Source organism: Pristiophorus japonicus, chromosome 12, assembly GCF_044704955.1.
Source record: "Pristiophorus japonicus isolate sPriJap1 chromosome 12, sPriJap1.hap1, whole genome shotgun sequence".
Lineage (NCBI taxonomy): Eukaryota > Metazoa > Chordata > Chondrichthyes > Pristiophoridae > Pristiophorus > Pristiophorus japonicus.
The window spans coordinates 121,169,425-121,185,773 of NC_091988.1; the positions used below are offsets into that span (position 1 = coordinate 121,169,425).

Here is a 16,349-nt window from a genome sequence, read left to right on the forward strand (position 1 = left end):
TTTAGGGAAGAGTGACCATAACATGATTGAATTCTTTACTAAGATGGAAAGTGAAGTAGTCCAATCCAAAACTAGGGTCCTAAATCTAAACACAAGAAACTACAAAGGTATGAGGACTGAATTGGCTATGATAGATTGGGAAGATTCATTAAAAGGCATGATGGTGGATAGGCAATGGCTAACATTTAAGGAACAAATGCATGAATTGCAACAGTTATACATTCCTTTCTGGCGTAAAAACACAAAGGAAAAGTGGCCCAACCATGGCTAACAAAAGAAATTAAGGATAGTATTAGATCCAAAGAGGAGTTATACAAAGTTGCCAGAAAAAGTAGCAAGCCTGAGGATTAGGAGCAGTTTAGAATTCAGCAAAAAAGTACCAAGAGATTGATTAAGAGGGGAAAAATAGAGTCTGAGAGTAAACTTGCAAGGAACATAAAAACCGACTGCAAAAGTTTTTACAAGTACGTAAAAAGAAAAAGATTAGTGAAGACAAATGTAGGTCCTTTACAGACAGAAACAGGAGAATTTATAATGGGGAACAAGGAAATGGCAGAACAATTAAATAAATACTTCGGTTCTGTCTTCACAGAAGAGAACACAAATAATGTCCCAGAAATTCTAGGGAACCAAGGGTCTAGTGAGCAAGAAGGAAATGATTATTAGTAAGAAAATAGTGCTGGAGAAACTAATGGGACTGAAGGCCAATAAATCCCCAGGGCTTGATGATCTCTTTCCCAGAGTACTAAAAGAGGTAGTCATGGAAATAGTGGATGCATTGGTTGTCATCGTCCAAAATTCTATAATGGAACAGTTCCTGCAGATTGGAGGGTGGCAAATGTAACCCCACTATTTAAAAAAGGAGGGAGAGAAAACGGGGAACTACAGCCTAACATCAGTAGTAGGGAAAAGCTAGTCTATTATAAAGGATGTGATAACGACACACATCGATAATATCAATGGGATTAGACAAAATCAACATGGATTTATGAAAGGAAAATCATGTTTGACAAATCTACTGGAGTTTTTTGAGGATGCAACTGATAGAATAGATAAGGGAGAACCAGTAGATGTAGTGTATTTGGATTTTCAGAAGGCCTTTGATAAAGTCCCAAATAAGAGGTTAGTGTGCAAAATTAAAGCACATAGGTTTGGGAGTAATGTACTGGCATGGATTGAAAATTGGTCAACTGATAGGAAACAGAGAGTAGGAATAAACTGGTCTTTTTCAGGGTGGCGGACAGTGACTAGTGAAGTGCTACAGGGATCAGTGCTTGGATCCCAGATATTCACAATATATTATCATCATAGGCAGTCCCTTGGAATTGAGGAAGACTTGCTTCCACTTCCAAAGTGAGTTCTCTGGTGGCTGAACAGTCCAATATGAGAGCCACAGACCCTGTCACAGGTGGGACAGACATTCATCAAGGGAAGAGGTGGGTGGGACTAGTTTACCGCACGCTCCTTCCGCTGTCTGCGCTTGATCTCTTCACGCTCTTTGTGTTGAGGCTCGAAGAACTCAACGTCCTCCCAGATGCACTTTCTCCACCTCAGGTGGTCTTCGGCCAGGGTCTCCCAGGTGTCGGTGGTGATGTCGCACTTTACCAGGGAGGCTTTGAGGGTGTCCTTGTAACGCTTCCGCTGCCCACCTTTGGCTCGTTTACCATGACGGAGCTCCGCATAAAGCATTTGCTTAGGGAGTCTCGTATCTGGCATGCAAATTATGTGGCTTGCCCAGCGAAGCTGATCGAGTATGGGCAGTGCTTCAATATCGGGGATGTTAGCCTGGACGAGGACATTGATGTTGGTACGCCTGTCCTCGCAGGGTATCCGCAGGATTTTACGGAGACATCGTTGGTGATATATCTCTAGTGACTTGAGGTGCCTTCTATACTAATATATATATATATATATATATATAATCAATGATTTGGATGAGAGAACCAAATGTAATATTTCCAAGTTTGCTGACGTCACAAAACTAAGTGGGATTGTGAGTTGTGAGGAGGATGCAAAAACACTGCAAGGCGATTTAGATAGGTTGAGTGAGTGGACAAACACATGGCAGATGTAGTGAAACGTGGATAAATGAGAAATTATCTACTTTGGTAGGAAAAACATAAGGACAAAGTATTATTTAAATGGTGATGGCTTGGGAAATGTATATGTACAGAGGGACCTGGGTGTCTTTATACACCAGTCATTGAAAGCAAACATGCCGGTGCAGCAAGCAGTTAGGAAGGCAAATGGTATGTTGGTTTTCATTGCAAGAGGATTTGAGTATATGAGTATACAGAGCCTTGGTGAGACTGCGCCTGGAGTATTGTGTGCAGTTTTAGTCTCCTTACCCAAGAAAGGATATACTTGCCATAGAGGGAATGCAGCGAAGGGATGGCAGGACTGTCGTATGAGGAGAGTTTGGGTCAACTAGGCCTGTATTCACTAGAGTTTAGAAGAATGAGAGGGGATCTCATTGAAACGTATAAAATTCTGACGGGGTTGGATAGACTGGATACAGGGAGGATGTTTCCCCTGGCTGTGAAGTCTAGAACAAGGGGTCATAGTCTCAGGATTTAGGACCGAGATGAGGAGAAATTTTTTCACTCAGAGGGTGGTGAACCTGTGGAATTCTCTACCACAGAAGGCTGTGGAGGCCAAGTCACTGAATATATTTAAGAGGGAGATAAATAGATTTCTAGACACAAAAGACATCAAGGGGTATGGGGAAAAAGTGGGAATATGGTGTTGAGACAGAGGATCAGCCATGATCATATTGAATGGCGGTGCAGACTCGAAGGGTTGAATGGCCTATTACTGCTCCTAATTTCTATGTTTCTATGATTACGCGGAACAAACTATGTAAATAACGAAAGCCCGATCTGTGGAAGGAAAAAACCCTCACAGAATGATGGTGCTGTATCTGTCTTAATGTAGAAATCAGAAGAGATTGGAGAAGTAAAATGGAGACGTGCTCATAATTCTGGTTGGAACGAGACACATGGAAAGAAGATACTGAGATGTCCTTCGTCTATGGTTGCACAGGAGGAAACGGACTCACCGTGACACGGGGGAGTAGAACAGGAGATACGGATGGGACAGCTGCTTACTTCCAAGAGGGAAGGTGGCCAGGGTGGTTGGGGTCAATTTTGACTAGTTACTCAAGTCACACCGGTTTCACATGTGGGGAAGCATCCATACCGTGTCCCAAGCGGCAGATCACAGCCACACGGGTTAGCGTGACGAAGGGAAAACGTGTTTGCTTAGAATGTGAGGGACACATTCCCTTGGGACGGTGGTAGAGGTTGAGAAAGTTGGACCAGGCCAAGGGTAACAGATCCGCGGACTGGGAGAGACTGGGGAACGACACATACCGACAGGTTAAGGGGACGAAGGGTGCTGGAACAAGCGGTGAAAGGAGCAAGACATTTACGTGTGTTTGTGTGGGGGTCGGAACAGATCTCCCCGGCCGATGTGTCCATTGTTTCTGCGGCAATGGCAGGCTCCGGGGTTGGGATTGAAATTTGGACTCATGCGTGATCCCAGACGCTCCCAACACAGTAAATGCCACTGAACTTGTTACATAGGAGAGGAAGCCCCTGCCCACAGCCCCACAGGTACAGGGAACTGAAATTAGGTGTCCCGCCACCACACCAGGACTGAGACATGGGTTAGTGTTAGTCCCGACCAGAAAGATCGTGTATCAGGATGTACATTATGAGATAGTGTCAGTCATTTTAAATTTAACCCGAGTGCAGCTGGTGGTGTCTGGTAGAAACAGAGATTTATCGAGACCTTGTTGAAGGAAATGTTCCGCCAGTTTTACGAGCTAAGTTACGGGGAGGAGAGTCGGGAAGGTTATATACATTAAATACAAATAGTCGCGTTGGTTCAGGGAGACAGAGAGGGATGTTCAACGATGCTGCCACAGCGTTTCGCACAGGAACGTCTATTATAAACAGTTTGGATGATGCACAGCTGCAGATGCAGATCAACACTTTAAGGGACCAGCTGCGAAAGATACTGGGGAGGGGGGGGCGGGGGAAGGAGCGAGAGGGGTCAGAGTTACAGGAGGATCAGGCTATGACCATACATTTAAAGGTCATAGCCGAGCTGGAGGCGCATTCTCAGATGATCAATAGTTTGATCAGGGAGGAGCAGAATGCATCGGCACAGGCAGCTAGAAATTATGCGTGTGTGTTGTACGGTGCGTGGTTGCTGAGCGAAGGGCGCAGTAATTTGAAGGACCTGCAGCAAAGTCACGTCCCTTCCTGGGTAAGCAACTGGTACCTCACCGCGCTGAGCCCATATGATAATCTGATGAGCCCGTGTCAACTCCAACTGGCCCCAGAGGCATACCCAGTCCCAGTCGATTGTGGCCAGTCCAATCACACTGTAATGGGGATTGTACTCCGGATGCCGGTAATGGGCGGGTCACCGCGGCCAGCACCGGTATACCGGGTAGAAAACATTGGTGGCCTGAAGAACGGGGTGCATGTGCGGCATCATGGGGCCCCACCGTTAGTAGTAAAGTGGGAGCACGCCATGACCGACACTGACCTCAAGGGGTGCCAGAGCAGGGGCGCACATGTGGTGCTTTGTCGCCAGCACCTGAACGCGTTCGATCGGCCCGAGTGTGGGTTTGAATCAGAGAGTGCAGAGCGCATCAATTGCACCATGGAGATGATTCCCAGAGCCACATTCCACCCCAGGTAGCATACGCGGGCAACGGGATGTACTGCATCACAAGCATGGACCAGTATCGGGTACACGACGACACTTGATGCCCTGCTGCCAACAAAGCTTTCTGCTTCAAACCCCACACAGAGGTTCAGGTGGTGCAAGAGCACATCATTCCCATTTCACCTCGGTATACCTCACGGTGAACGACAGGGTACAGGGCCTGCAGCGATACGTAACACGCTTCAGGGATGAAATTCCCCCTCTGTCCGAACACCTCACAAAGCTAATAAGGAAAGTTGAACTCTCTCAAAAACACTTCTACACCCTCGAGCAACGGAACAGGGAAGCGGGGGAAGAAATCCCTGTCCTGGTGGGATTTTGGTTTGAATGTCGAGATCCCTCCATGGATCCGAATAGGTTCACACACAATAGTAATAGTACAATTAATCATGATGTTGTATCTGTTAAAGTTATCCTGTAAAAAGAGAAGGAAAGCACTCCGAAATCATTGGGAGATCCAAATGTAAGCGTAACCAGGATTTTACTGTCTGTAAGTATGTTGAATTGGATTGTTTGCACGGTATAAGACACGGGAACCCGGGTGTAATTGATCAGTAATGTACGGTTTTGGTCGAGACCCGCCAGGAGCCTCCCACAGCTTAAGACGACAAAATTCGAGATATTTCTGGTTTTGGTGATGAAATATTAAAGTGGGAATGTAGCACCAGCTTTCTGGCTATTTTTATGAACAATACTTTGTATTCTCAAATCAAAAACCTCCAAGAAAGAACTGTACTGTTTGGCAAGCTTGTGGGGGTGGCACTAAGGTACATTCATATGCAAACAAATATTTCACACTGATAGACTGGGTGGAAGGGAACCCAGGCCGATTGATGTCATCATCATCTAAAGTGATTGCTGGGAACAATACCCTGAGAGGTAACTCACAGACACTATGCCTTCGCATTATTAAAGCACAGTCACGACTCAGTCCCAACCGAAACTGGTGCAGGGCAGGAAATGGCCAGGCAATTGCCTTCCAGGAGATAATACAGAACCAGGAGCGAGACGTACAGGAACAAGCTGCAAGCAAGACGACGGTCAATCAAGGTGGGCACATTGCCTGCGCCTACACATCCGCAAGACCACTTATCTGTGTGAGGGGGTGATTGCAAGTCCCAAGCAAACCCAAGGTGTTTAGTGCTGGGAGGGGTCGTGTGTTTATTTCACGGGAGGGTTCTTTTATTAAGCCGTGGTAACTGAGCACGGCAGGGCTTATTGGATAAGCCAGGGTTGTACTGTTTTGCACTGTTTATGAGTGGTGTTGTTAATCTTATTAAACACAATACAGTTGAGCTCGAAAAACGTGTGTCCGAGTCTGATCTGTCCATATAATCCCTATCGTCCACAACTTGTAGTAGGAGGTGCATTTCGGTATGCCCGAGAAAACCACCTACAAGGTACAACTGGCAAGATAATGCAATCTGCAATTTCCCACCAGTTCTATTGCTGATGAACCCGGCACAGAGCAAGTGTACATTACTACTAGGTGACCAAAGTAGGGCCCACCATCTTGGGAAAGGCTAGTCCCTTATGGCAGTCAGAGTAAAGCTGTCATAAGCTTCCTTCTTGGAAATTCTTATCCAAGTGATTATTTGACCTGACCCACCAGCACTGGATCCATGACTGAGCAGTGCACAACTTTTCCCCAAAGCCTCTCTTCCAAAGACCAACATTGGGGAAAAGTACAACTGATACGCAGTATTGGACTTGGTATTGTATACATCAAGATGGCCGGCTGGTCTTCCTCCAGTGGGGTGTGTCCCTACAGGACGCGTGCCCGCCATCTCAAGTACACAGGAACACTATCTGTGTGCCTTGCTCAGCTGCTAAGTTTTAAGATGCAGAAGCGTGATCTTGGATTTGAGAATGTCAGGCTCCCAGCTGACCAATTGAAGGTCTGCCTGCCTTATTTTTGTCCAAGAATTAGCATATTCGCTTCTTCAACTCTACTATGGTACGTAAGGGATTTAAAAAAACAGTTGCACTCACAAAAATCAATTTGTAACCTAACAGTACATTGTCGCAATTAGCTGGCTTTCCAAAAACAGGTGATCATGGGAGGCAACACGCTGCTGAATTCAAGTACAAAACGTCTTGTATGATTGTTTCAAATGAATGTTTTATTAGTAGCTCTATTGGAGTTTAAGTTATTTAAATTTCATTAATATCTTGCAAAATTTTCCCGTAAGGAAATTGGGGGGGGGGGGGTGGGTACATAATGGGCGGATGACCGAATATTGCCTGTTTTATTCCATTGCCAAGTTAAAAGTCTCCCATAACGAGGCCATCTGAAATCTCCAGCCAGTTATGCCCAGTAACTTCCACAGTTGGTGAGGAACAAGATAAGCCATCACATAAGCAAAAACAACTATATTGCAGCAATTGCAAACTATTTATAATGTTTCCAATACAACAAGCAGCTAGCTAAGCTCCACAACTAACATAAGAAAAGGCCGTGGTACCGCTACTCTTCATTTGTTGTTTCACTTCTTAATAAACTTCCGTTTGGCAGTTAAACCCTGAAACAAAGTCTGGTGTAGTATTATTCTGCCTCTTTTGAAGACAAGAAGGATAGTGCAAAGGTATGGCCCACCAGCAGGTGATAGAAATTGAAATTAGCCTTCTATATTCATTACTGTGGCCACATGAGGAATTTTGCCATTGTAAGCACTGCAGGTTAACGAGAGCCAGAGATCACCAAGGGTTAAAAAGGCCAAAGAAAACTTGCCATCAGTAACAGCTATATGCTCCCATTGTCTGTGATGGGCTAGTGAGTAAAGGCTTCACGGAGTGTCGTGCTATGCCATACAGACCAGAAGAGCCAAGAGTCAATTCTCACTGTCATCTCTGCCAGGCAGCAGTTGGTGCTAAAGTGGCCTCAGCACCCTGAGCTAGGAAGAGCAAAGAAAGAAAAAAATCAGTCGGTCCTGATTGCCATCATCCTGCTGATAAGTGAGAATGAATGTTCACGGGATGAGGATGGGATAAGCCGTGATGCCTTCCAGAGTTGAATTGAGCAGTTTTGGGTCACACGTGGAGAATGGCCACTTGGGCAGCCAATAGGAGGACAGGCAATTGAGTGAGGAAAACAAAGTTATAATGATGCAGCTTCTATAGCACATTTGATGCCCTCTATTCTGCTGCCTTGCCCGTTTAAAAAGTTCTCATTGCACAACTGCTTTAACCCATTGCAGATGGAAATGACGACAAGGTGAATAAATGTTTCCATGATTTATCACTGCAAGGGCTTTATTCTCGGGGCGGTTTTGCATCGAGAGCAGCCTTGTGTCAATCGTTGTAAGATCATGTGGTTACTAATGGATTTATCTTTGTTAAAGATAGGGATGCAGTTGCACTTCAGAATCTAACACAAGTTGGGCTTTGGCTTAGGCCTCGGCGAGTGCAGAGATTTCGGATGTAATAGTGTCCAGGGGCTGCCAGTGGCAGTTCATCAAGGTGTTGTACAACTCTTCACTCCTCTCCATGAATTGTAGATTTGCTTGATCAACGTCTAGGTGAAGATCAGGATCTAAGGAGAGGAGAAAAAAAAAGGTTTAAAATGCAATGGATAGTAAATCCTTCTCAAGGGCACATAGAAATCATACAACGGACACAGAAGCCTGGCCCACAGTGAGCATTACAGTGCCATCATCAGAGAAACTCAATGCACGTTATCTGACACACACATTGCTGATAAACAGCCAAGTACTGTCATTTAACAAGAGCAGCAACATCAGTCACAGCTAAGCACTTGGTCACATCAGCACCCATTTTATTAAAATGACTTTTTTTTTAGGATTATGGGGAGCGGGCAGGGAAGTGGAGTTGAGTCCATGATTGGATTAGCCATGATCTTATTAAATAGCGGAGCAGGCTCGAGGGGCGAAATGGCCGACTTCTGCTCCTATTTCTTATGCTCTTGTCAATCTTTAGCCGCATTATTTTCTTCATTACCACTTTTTACTCATATTAAATCGAGCAACTTCCTCCCCTGGATGTATTTGTAGTTTTCCTCGTATCTTTGGTACTTACTCAGAGAATGCAGAGTCAGGGGACAAGTAGCAGAATGGATCGCTGGCTGGCTTCAATGATTTAGACGAGGGGATTAAATGTAGTATCTCCAAATTTGCGGATGACACTAAATTGGGTGGCAGTGTGAGCTGCGAGGAGGATGCTATGAGGCTGCAGAGTGACTTGGATAGGTTAGGTGAGTGGGCAAATGCATGGCAGATGAAGTATAATGTGGATAAATGTGAGGTTATCCACTTTGGTGGTAAAAACAGAGGGACAGACTATTATCTGAATGGTGACAGATTAGGAAAAGGGAAGGTGCAACGAGACCTGGGTGTCATGGTACATCAGTCATTGAAGGTTGGCATGCAGGTACAGCAGGCGGTTAAGAAAGCAAATAGCATGTTGGCCTTCATAGCGAGGGGATTTGAGTACAGGGGCAGGGAGGTGTTGCTACAGTTGTACAGGGCCTTGGTGAGGCCACACATGGAGTATTGTGTACAGTTTTGGTCTCCTAACTTGAGGAAGGACATTCTTGCTATTGAGGGAGTGCAGCGAAGATTCACCAGACTGATTCCCGGGATGGTGGGACTGACCTATCAAGAAAGACTGGATCAACTGGGCTTGCATTCACTGGAGTTCAGAAGAATGAGAGGGGACCTCATAGAAACGTTTAAAATCCTGACGGGTTTAGACAGGTTAGATGCAGGAAGAATGTTCCCAATGTTGGGGAAGTCCAGAACCAGGGGTCACAGTCTAAGGATAAGGGGTAAGCCATTTAGGACCGAGATGAGGAGGGACTTCTTCACCCAGAGAGTGGTGAACCTGTGGAATTCTCTGCCACAGAAAGTGGTTGGGGCCAATTCACTAAATATATTCAAAAGGGAGTTAGATGAAGTCCTTACTACTCGGGGGATCAAGGGGTATGGCGAGAAAGCAGGAAGAGGGTACTGAAGTTTCATGTTCAGCCATGAACTCATTGAATGGCGGTGCAGGCTATGTTTTCTATTTTCTATGGGTGTGGCCGGTATCCCCATGAAAGAATTTTTATCTGAACCTACCAAATTGATAATTGAAGGACAACCAGTTAACGATGAGACTTTGATAGTCTCTAAAACAACACCTCTCCCTTTATTGGGAAGACAGACTTTGTGTAAACTAGGAGCCACAATTTATTGCACAAAGGAAGGAATGTTCATGGAGCTCCCTCCAAATAAAATTCATCAGTTCTTTAATAGGATTAAAGAAGAGAAAAGGGAGGATAACAAATAAAAGGCTGCCCTCTATTGTTGGCAATTGAATGGCAACTTCTACTCCCCTTTGATACATGAAGTTATACAAAATTTAAAAGCTAAAATCGACCCTAATACTGAAGAATTGATGTATATAATTTTGACAAGCTTTGAGGCAGTTCAGCTTCACTGTACAGCCTGGTACACTCGACAAAAAGCTGAAACTTACCAGTGTCTGGTACAATCCTTTTTAAAAAAAGAAGAAATAGTAGAAGCTACGCCCCGCATTTATTTTGGACCAGAAGGATTGGGGGTAGCCATTGATTTGACACCCTTACAGCAACAGCGGTTTAGAGAAGAGAACTCGACACCTCATCTGACATTGGCTACAAAACCGCCAGCGAAACCTAAAGATATGGGTCCGATGATTGCAGGAATAGAAAAAGAAAAACAGCAACAAGGCTATCAACCTTGGGCAGTAATAAAACTGCAAAATGTTCAGATAGACTTTATCACCCACAACAGGGGGATTCTCCAGTGGAAAGGTAAAAATCATGCCTCCACTTTTGAAAAACAGCAACCCCCGGAACAACCAAGCCCTAAGCTGCCAATGGCATTGAATCAAGTATCTTCTGAACTTTGGGCAAAGCATAAGAATCATGTTGGGCAAGTACATTCTGCAGTACCCCATCGGGTACAATTGATAAAGAACGCCGTGCTACCAAGCATTAGGCAGTACAGACTGCCTCCAGAGGCAGAAAATGGGATAGAGCCAGTCATTTCTGCGTTGTTGGAACAAGGAGTTTTAGAAAAGACACAGAGCCCGTGTAACACTCCGATACTGCCCATACCAAAGGTTAATAGGCAGAATGAATGGAGATTTGTGCAAGATCTGAGAGCGATTAATAAGATAGTAGTCCCTATCACCCCTGTGGTACCGGACACCAACATTATACTATCTGCTATACCACCAACAGCAACTGTCTTTACTGTGATAGACCTGTGTTCAGCTTTTTTCTCCATCCCGTTAAATCAAGAAAGTCAGTATCTGTTTGCTTTCACCCACAAGAAGCAGCAGTACACATGGACCAGATTGCCCCAAGGATACACCGAAAGCCCCGCAGTATATGCAGCAGCAGTAAAAAGAGACCTTGAAGACTGTTCATTATCAGACCAGTCTGTGCTGTTGCAGTATGCGGACGATTTGCTTGTGGCTTCTAGCCACGGATACAGGTGCATGCAAGACTCCCTTAAACTGTTACAGCACCTATGTGAAAGAGGGCACCGAGTGTCGTTACCAAAGTTACAATTTTGTCAGACTCAAGTCCAGTACCTGGGTTTTCACATATCTCAAGGGGAGAGGCAGCTAGGACCAGAAATAATTCAGACAATTCAAAGTGCCACCATACCAAAGACAAAGAAGGATATCTTGTCATTTTTGGGGATGGTTGGGTACTGTAGACAATGGATCCCCGATTATCGAGAATGGGATGCGGTCCAAAGATCAGCTGCCCTAAATGATGCCCCACCCAAGGTGGAGTGGTGCCCAGAGAGAGAGGAGGCATTTAAACAGTTAAAGAAGGCCATTACTAATGCTCCGGCATTGGGACTTCTGAATTATGGTAAACCTTTTCAGATGGATGTGAATGAGAAAGAAGGATTTGCAACCACAGTACTAACCCAAGAACATGGTGGGGGAAATAGACCAGTTGCTTATTATTCGGTTTTGCTGCCTCCAGTAATAAGGGGAATGCCAGCATGTCTACGTGCTGTAGCTGATACTGCAGTCATGGTGGAGAAGTCGGTACCTATTGTTTTGGATTATCCATGTGCTGTCATTACAGCCCATGCTGTGTTATTACTTTTCAATTCAGCTGCCACACAACACTTTACAGCGTCTAGAAGAACAGGTTATGAAGTATTACTGCTGTCACACCCTAACTATACCTTTCGACGCGCACCGGTAGTAAACCCAGCAAGGGTAGTGGGAAAATAGAAGATTGGGAAAATTTTAAACGACAGCAAAGAATGACTAAGAAAGCAATAAAGAAAGGAAAGATAGATTACGAAAGTAAACTTGCGCAAAACATAAAAACAGATCGTAAAAGCTTTTACCGATATATAAAACGGAAAAGGGTGACTAAAGTAAATGGTGGTCCCTTAGAAGATAAGAAGGGGGATTTAATAATGGGAAATGTGGAAATGGCTGAGACCGTAAACAATTATTTTGCGTCGGTCTTCACAGTGGAAGACACAAAAACCATGCCAAAAATTGCTGGTCACGGGAATGTGGGAAGGGAGAACCTTGAGACAATCACTATCACTAGGGAGGTAGTGCTGGACAGGCTAATGGGACTCAAAGTAGACAAGTCCCCTGGTCCTGATGAAATGCATCCCAGGGTATTAAAAGAGATGGCGGAAGTTATAGCAGATGCATTCGTTATAATCTACCAAAATTCTCTGGACTCTGGGGAGGTATCAGCGGATTGGAAAGCAGCTAATGTAACGCCTCTGTTTAAAAAAGGGGGCAGAGAAAAGGCAGGTAATTATAGGCCGGTTAGTTTAACATCTGTAGTGGGGAAAATGCTTGAAACTATCATTAAGGAAGAAATAGCGGGACATCTAGATAGGAATAGTGCAATCAAGCAGACGCAACATGGATTCATGAAGAGGAAATCATGTTTAACTAATTTACTGGAATTCTTTGAGGATATAACGAGCATGGTGGATGGAGGTGTACCGATGGATGTGGTGTATTTAGATTTCCAAAAGGCATTCGATAAGGTGCCACACAAAAGGTTACTGCAGAAGATAAAGGTACGCGGAGTCAGAGGAAATGTATTAGCATGGAGAGAGAATTGGCTGGCTAACAGAAAGCAGAGAGTCGGGATAAATGGGTCCTTTTCGGGTTGGAAATCGGTGGTTAGTGGTGTGCCACAGGGATCAGTGCTGGGACCACAACTGTTTACAATATACATAGATGACCTGGAAGAGGGGACAGAGTGTAGTGTAACAAAATTTGCAGATGACACAAAGATTAGTGGGAAAGCGGGTTGTGTAGAGGACACAGAGAGGCTGCAAAGAGATTTAGATAGGTTAAGCGAATGAGCTAAGGTTTGGCAGATGGAATACAATGTCGGAAAATGTGAGGTCATCCACCTTGGGGGAAAAAAAAAAGTAAAAGGGAATATTATTTGAATGGGGAGAAATTACAACATGCTGCGGTGCAGAGGGACCTGGGGGTCCTTGTGCATGAAACTCTTTTTGGAGTTCACCTGCAAAACATAAAACATTAAACGGTGCCACCCGACCTGGGTGACACTCCAGACATTTACAAGGCCCTTTTTTTTTCCCCCCTTTTTTTTTTTGTGTTTTTCTTTTTTTGTTTTTTTTTTGGGCACTAAAATCACAATTTTCCCCAGTGCCCCCTATAAAAGGGAAGGGGGACACTAAAAGCACCGGCAATTAAAACAAATTAAACTTAAAAACGTAAAATCAAATTAAAATTTGGTTGCCGGGCGTGATGATGCACTCCAGTCCCTCCGGTGCCCACCTCTCGCGGAAGGCCGCGAGCGTACCGGTGGACACCGCGTGCTCCATCTCCAAGGACACCCTGGACCGGATGTAAGAGCGGAAGAGAGGCAGGCAGTCAGGTTGAACGACCCCCTCGACCGCCCGCTGCCTGGACCGGCTGATGGCACCCTTGGCCGTGCCCAGGAGCAGTCCTACGAGGAGGCCTTCGGACCTACCCGCTCCCCTCCGCACAGGGTGCCCAATGATCAGGAGAGTGGGACTGAAGTGCAGCCAGAATTTCAGGAGCAGCCCCTTCAAATAATGGAACAGGGGCTGCAACCTCGTGCACTCAATAAAAACATGGAACACAGACTCCTCCAGACCGCAGAAATTACAGGCGGCCTGGGAGTCCGTGAACCGGCTTAAAAATTTGTTGCACGGCACTGCTCCGTGCACCACCCTCCAGGCCAAGTCCCCGATGAATAGTGGGAGGACCCCTGCGTAGAGTGCCCTCCATCGGGGACCCCCGCCTCCTCCGGACGGCAAGATGGTACGCCATGGCAAAGTTGAGGGTGTGCAGGAGCAGCCCGTACAGGAAACCCCTCCGAGCGGAACTGAAAGGCACGGAGGGGATTTCCCCGAGGCGGCTCAAGTTGTGAGGCGCCGGCCCCCGAGGGAGGTTCCGGGGTTTGGCGCCGATGAGGAATTCCGTCCGGACGGGGGTCAGTTCGGACGGGATCTCCCCACGTGCTTGAGCCTCCTCGATGCACCTAACGGAGTCAGGGCCCAGAGCTGTTTTTAGCGACTCGATGGCATCGGCCGCGTGGCAGACGTTGGCAGAGTTTAGGCGCCGCGCCAGCGTGTCTGGCGCCATCCAGCAGGTCCCTGACCCTGGTCACCTCACCAGCCACAGCCCTCTCTTCCGACCGCCACATGAAACCTCGGCCGTGGAGGTACGGATTCCCGAGCAGCGGCTCCTGCAGGACGGCCGCCACTCCAGCCGGCGGAGAGCTGCGCTTGGTGGAGACTTTGTTCCAGACCCTGATGAGTTCCCTGTAAAAGACAGGCAGCTCCCGGAGGGCGGTCCTGGCACCCCCTAGTTCACAAACAGGAGCTGCGTGTCATAATTGAGGTCGCGCTGCTGGCGGAAGAAATACCTCGCCAGAGCACACCACCTAGGAGGGGGCTCGACGTAAAGGTATCTCTGCAGGGTCTGAAGACGGAAAGTCGCGAGCTGGGCGCTGACGCACACCAACGACTGACCGCCCTCCTCAAGCGGGAGACTCAAGACCGCGGCAGAGACCCAGTGCTTCCTGTTGTTCCAGAAGAAGTCCACTAGCTTCTTCTGTATCTTGGCGACAAATGCAGGGGGAGGGGTCAAAGTGACCAGCCGGTACCACAACATTGCGGTCACCAGCTGGTTTATGACTAGCGCTCGACCCCTGTAGGACAGCACTCGGAGCAGTCCTGTCCAGCGCCCTAGGCGAGCGGCGACCTTGGCCTCCAGCTCCTGCCAGTTCGCCGGCCAGGCTCCCTCGTCGGGGCTAAGGTAGACTCCCAGATAGAGGAGATGGGTCGTGCTCCAGGCAAAAGGCCTGAGCTCCTCCGGCAGGGAGTCCACCCGCCACTGACCCACCAGGAGTCCGGAACATTTCTCCCAGTTGATCCTGGCGGAGGACGCGGCCGAGTAAATCTCCTGGCACTCACGCATCCTCCGCAGATCAGCGGGATCCTCTACCGCGAGGAGCACGTCATCGGCGTAAGCCGAGAGGACGACCTCCACGCCCGGCCCTTGCAGAGCCAGTCCCGTCAACCTCGTCCTTGTGCATGAAATCCCAAAAAAGGTTAGTTTGCAGGTGCAGCAGGTAATCAGGAAGGCGAATGGAATGTTGGCCTTCATTGCGAGAGGGATGGAGTACAAAAGCAGGGAGGTCCTGCTGCAACTGTACAGGGTATTGGTGAGGCCGCACCTGGAGTACTGCGTGCAGTTTTAGTCACCTTACTTAAGGAAGGATATACTAGCTTTGGAGGGGGTACAGAGACGATTCACTAGGCTGATTCCGGAGATGAGGGGGTTACCTTATGATGATAGATTGAGTAGACTGGGTCTTTACTGTTTGGAGTTCAGAAGGATGAGGGGTGATCTTATAGAAACATTTAAAATAATGAAAGGGATAGACAAGATAGAGGCAGAGAGGTTGTTTCCACTGGTCGGGGAGACTAGAACTAGGGGGCACAGCCTCAAAATATGGGGGAGCCAATTTAAAACCGAGTTGAGAAGGAATTTCTTCTCCCAGAGGGTTGTGAATCTGTGGAATTCTCTGCCCAAGGAAGCAGTTGAGGCTAGCTCATTGAATGTATTCAAATCACAGATAGATAGATTTTTAACCAATAAGGGAATTAAGGGTTATGGGAGCGGGCCGGTAAGTGGAGCTGAGTCCACGGCTAGATCAGCCATGTTCTTGTTGAATGGCGGAGCAGGCTCGAGGGACTAGATGGCCTACTCCTGTTCCTAATTCTTATGTTCTTACGTTCTTATGAGGCATTGGAGAGGGCGCAGAGAAGATTTACAAGGAAGATACCAGATGTGCGAGGGTATACATGTCAGGAAAAGATGAACAGGCTGGCTCTCTTTTCTCTTGAAATAAGAAGGCTGAGGGGTGATTTAATAGAGGTCTTTAAAGTTATGGAAGGTTTTTGATACAGAGAGAATGTTTCCACTTGTTGGGAAGAGCATAACTAGAGGCCTTCAATATAAGATAGTTACCAAGAAATCCAAGAGAGAATTCATCACAAAATTCTTTACCCAAAGAATGGTGAGAATGTGGGACTCGCTATTACAGGGAGTGG

The 16,349-nt window shown here is 46.6% G+C and overlaps 1 protein-coding gene across 1 annotated transcript in view; it reads right to left on the reverse strand.

Moving 5' to 3' along the window:
- Positions 1 to 6,845: 6,845 nt before the first annotated feature.
- Positions 6,846 to 16,349, reverse strand: part of LOC139277441 (tRNA selenocysteine 1-associated protein 1-like) — a 65,454-nt gene continuing 55,950 nt past the window's right edge. The window contains exon 9 of the mRNA XM_070895898.1: positions 6,846 to 8,272. Coding sequence (XP_070751999.1) covers positions 8,130 to 8,272 — 143 coding nt within the window. The 3' untranslated portion in view covers positions 6,846 to 8,129. The remainder of the gene's footprint in view (positions 8,273 to 16,349) is intronic.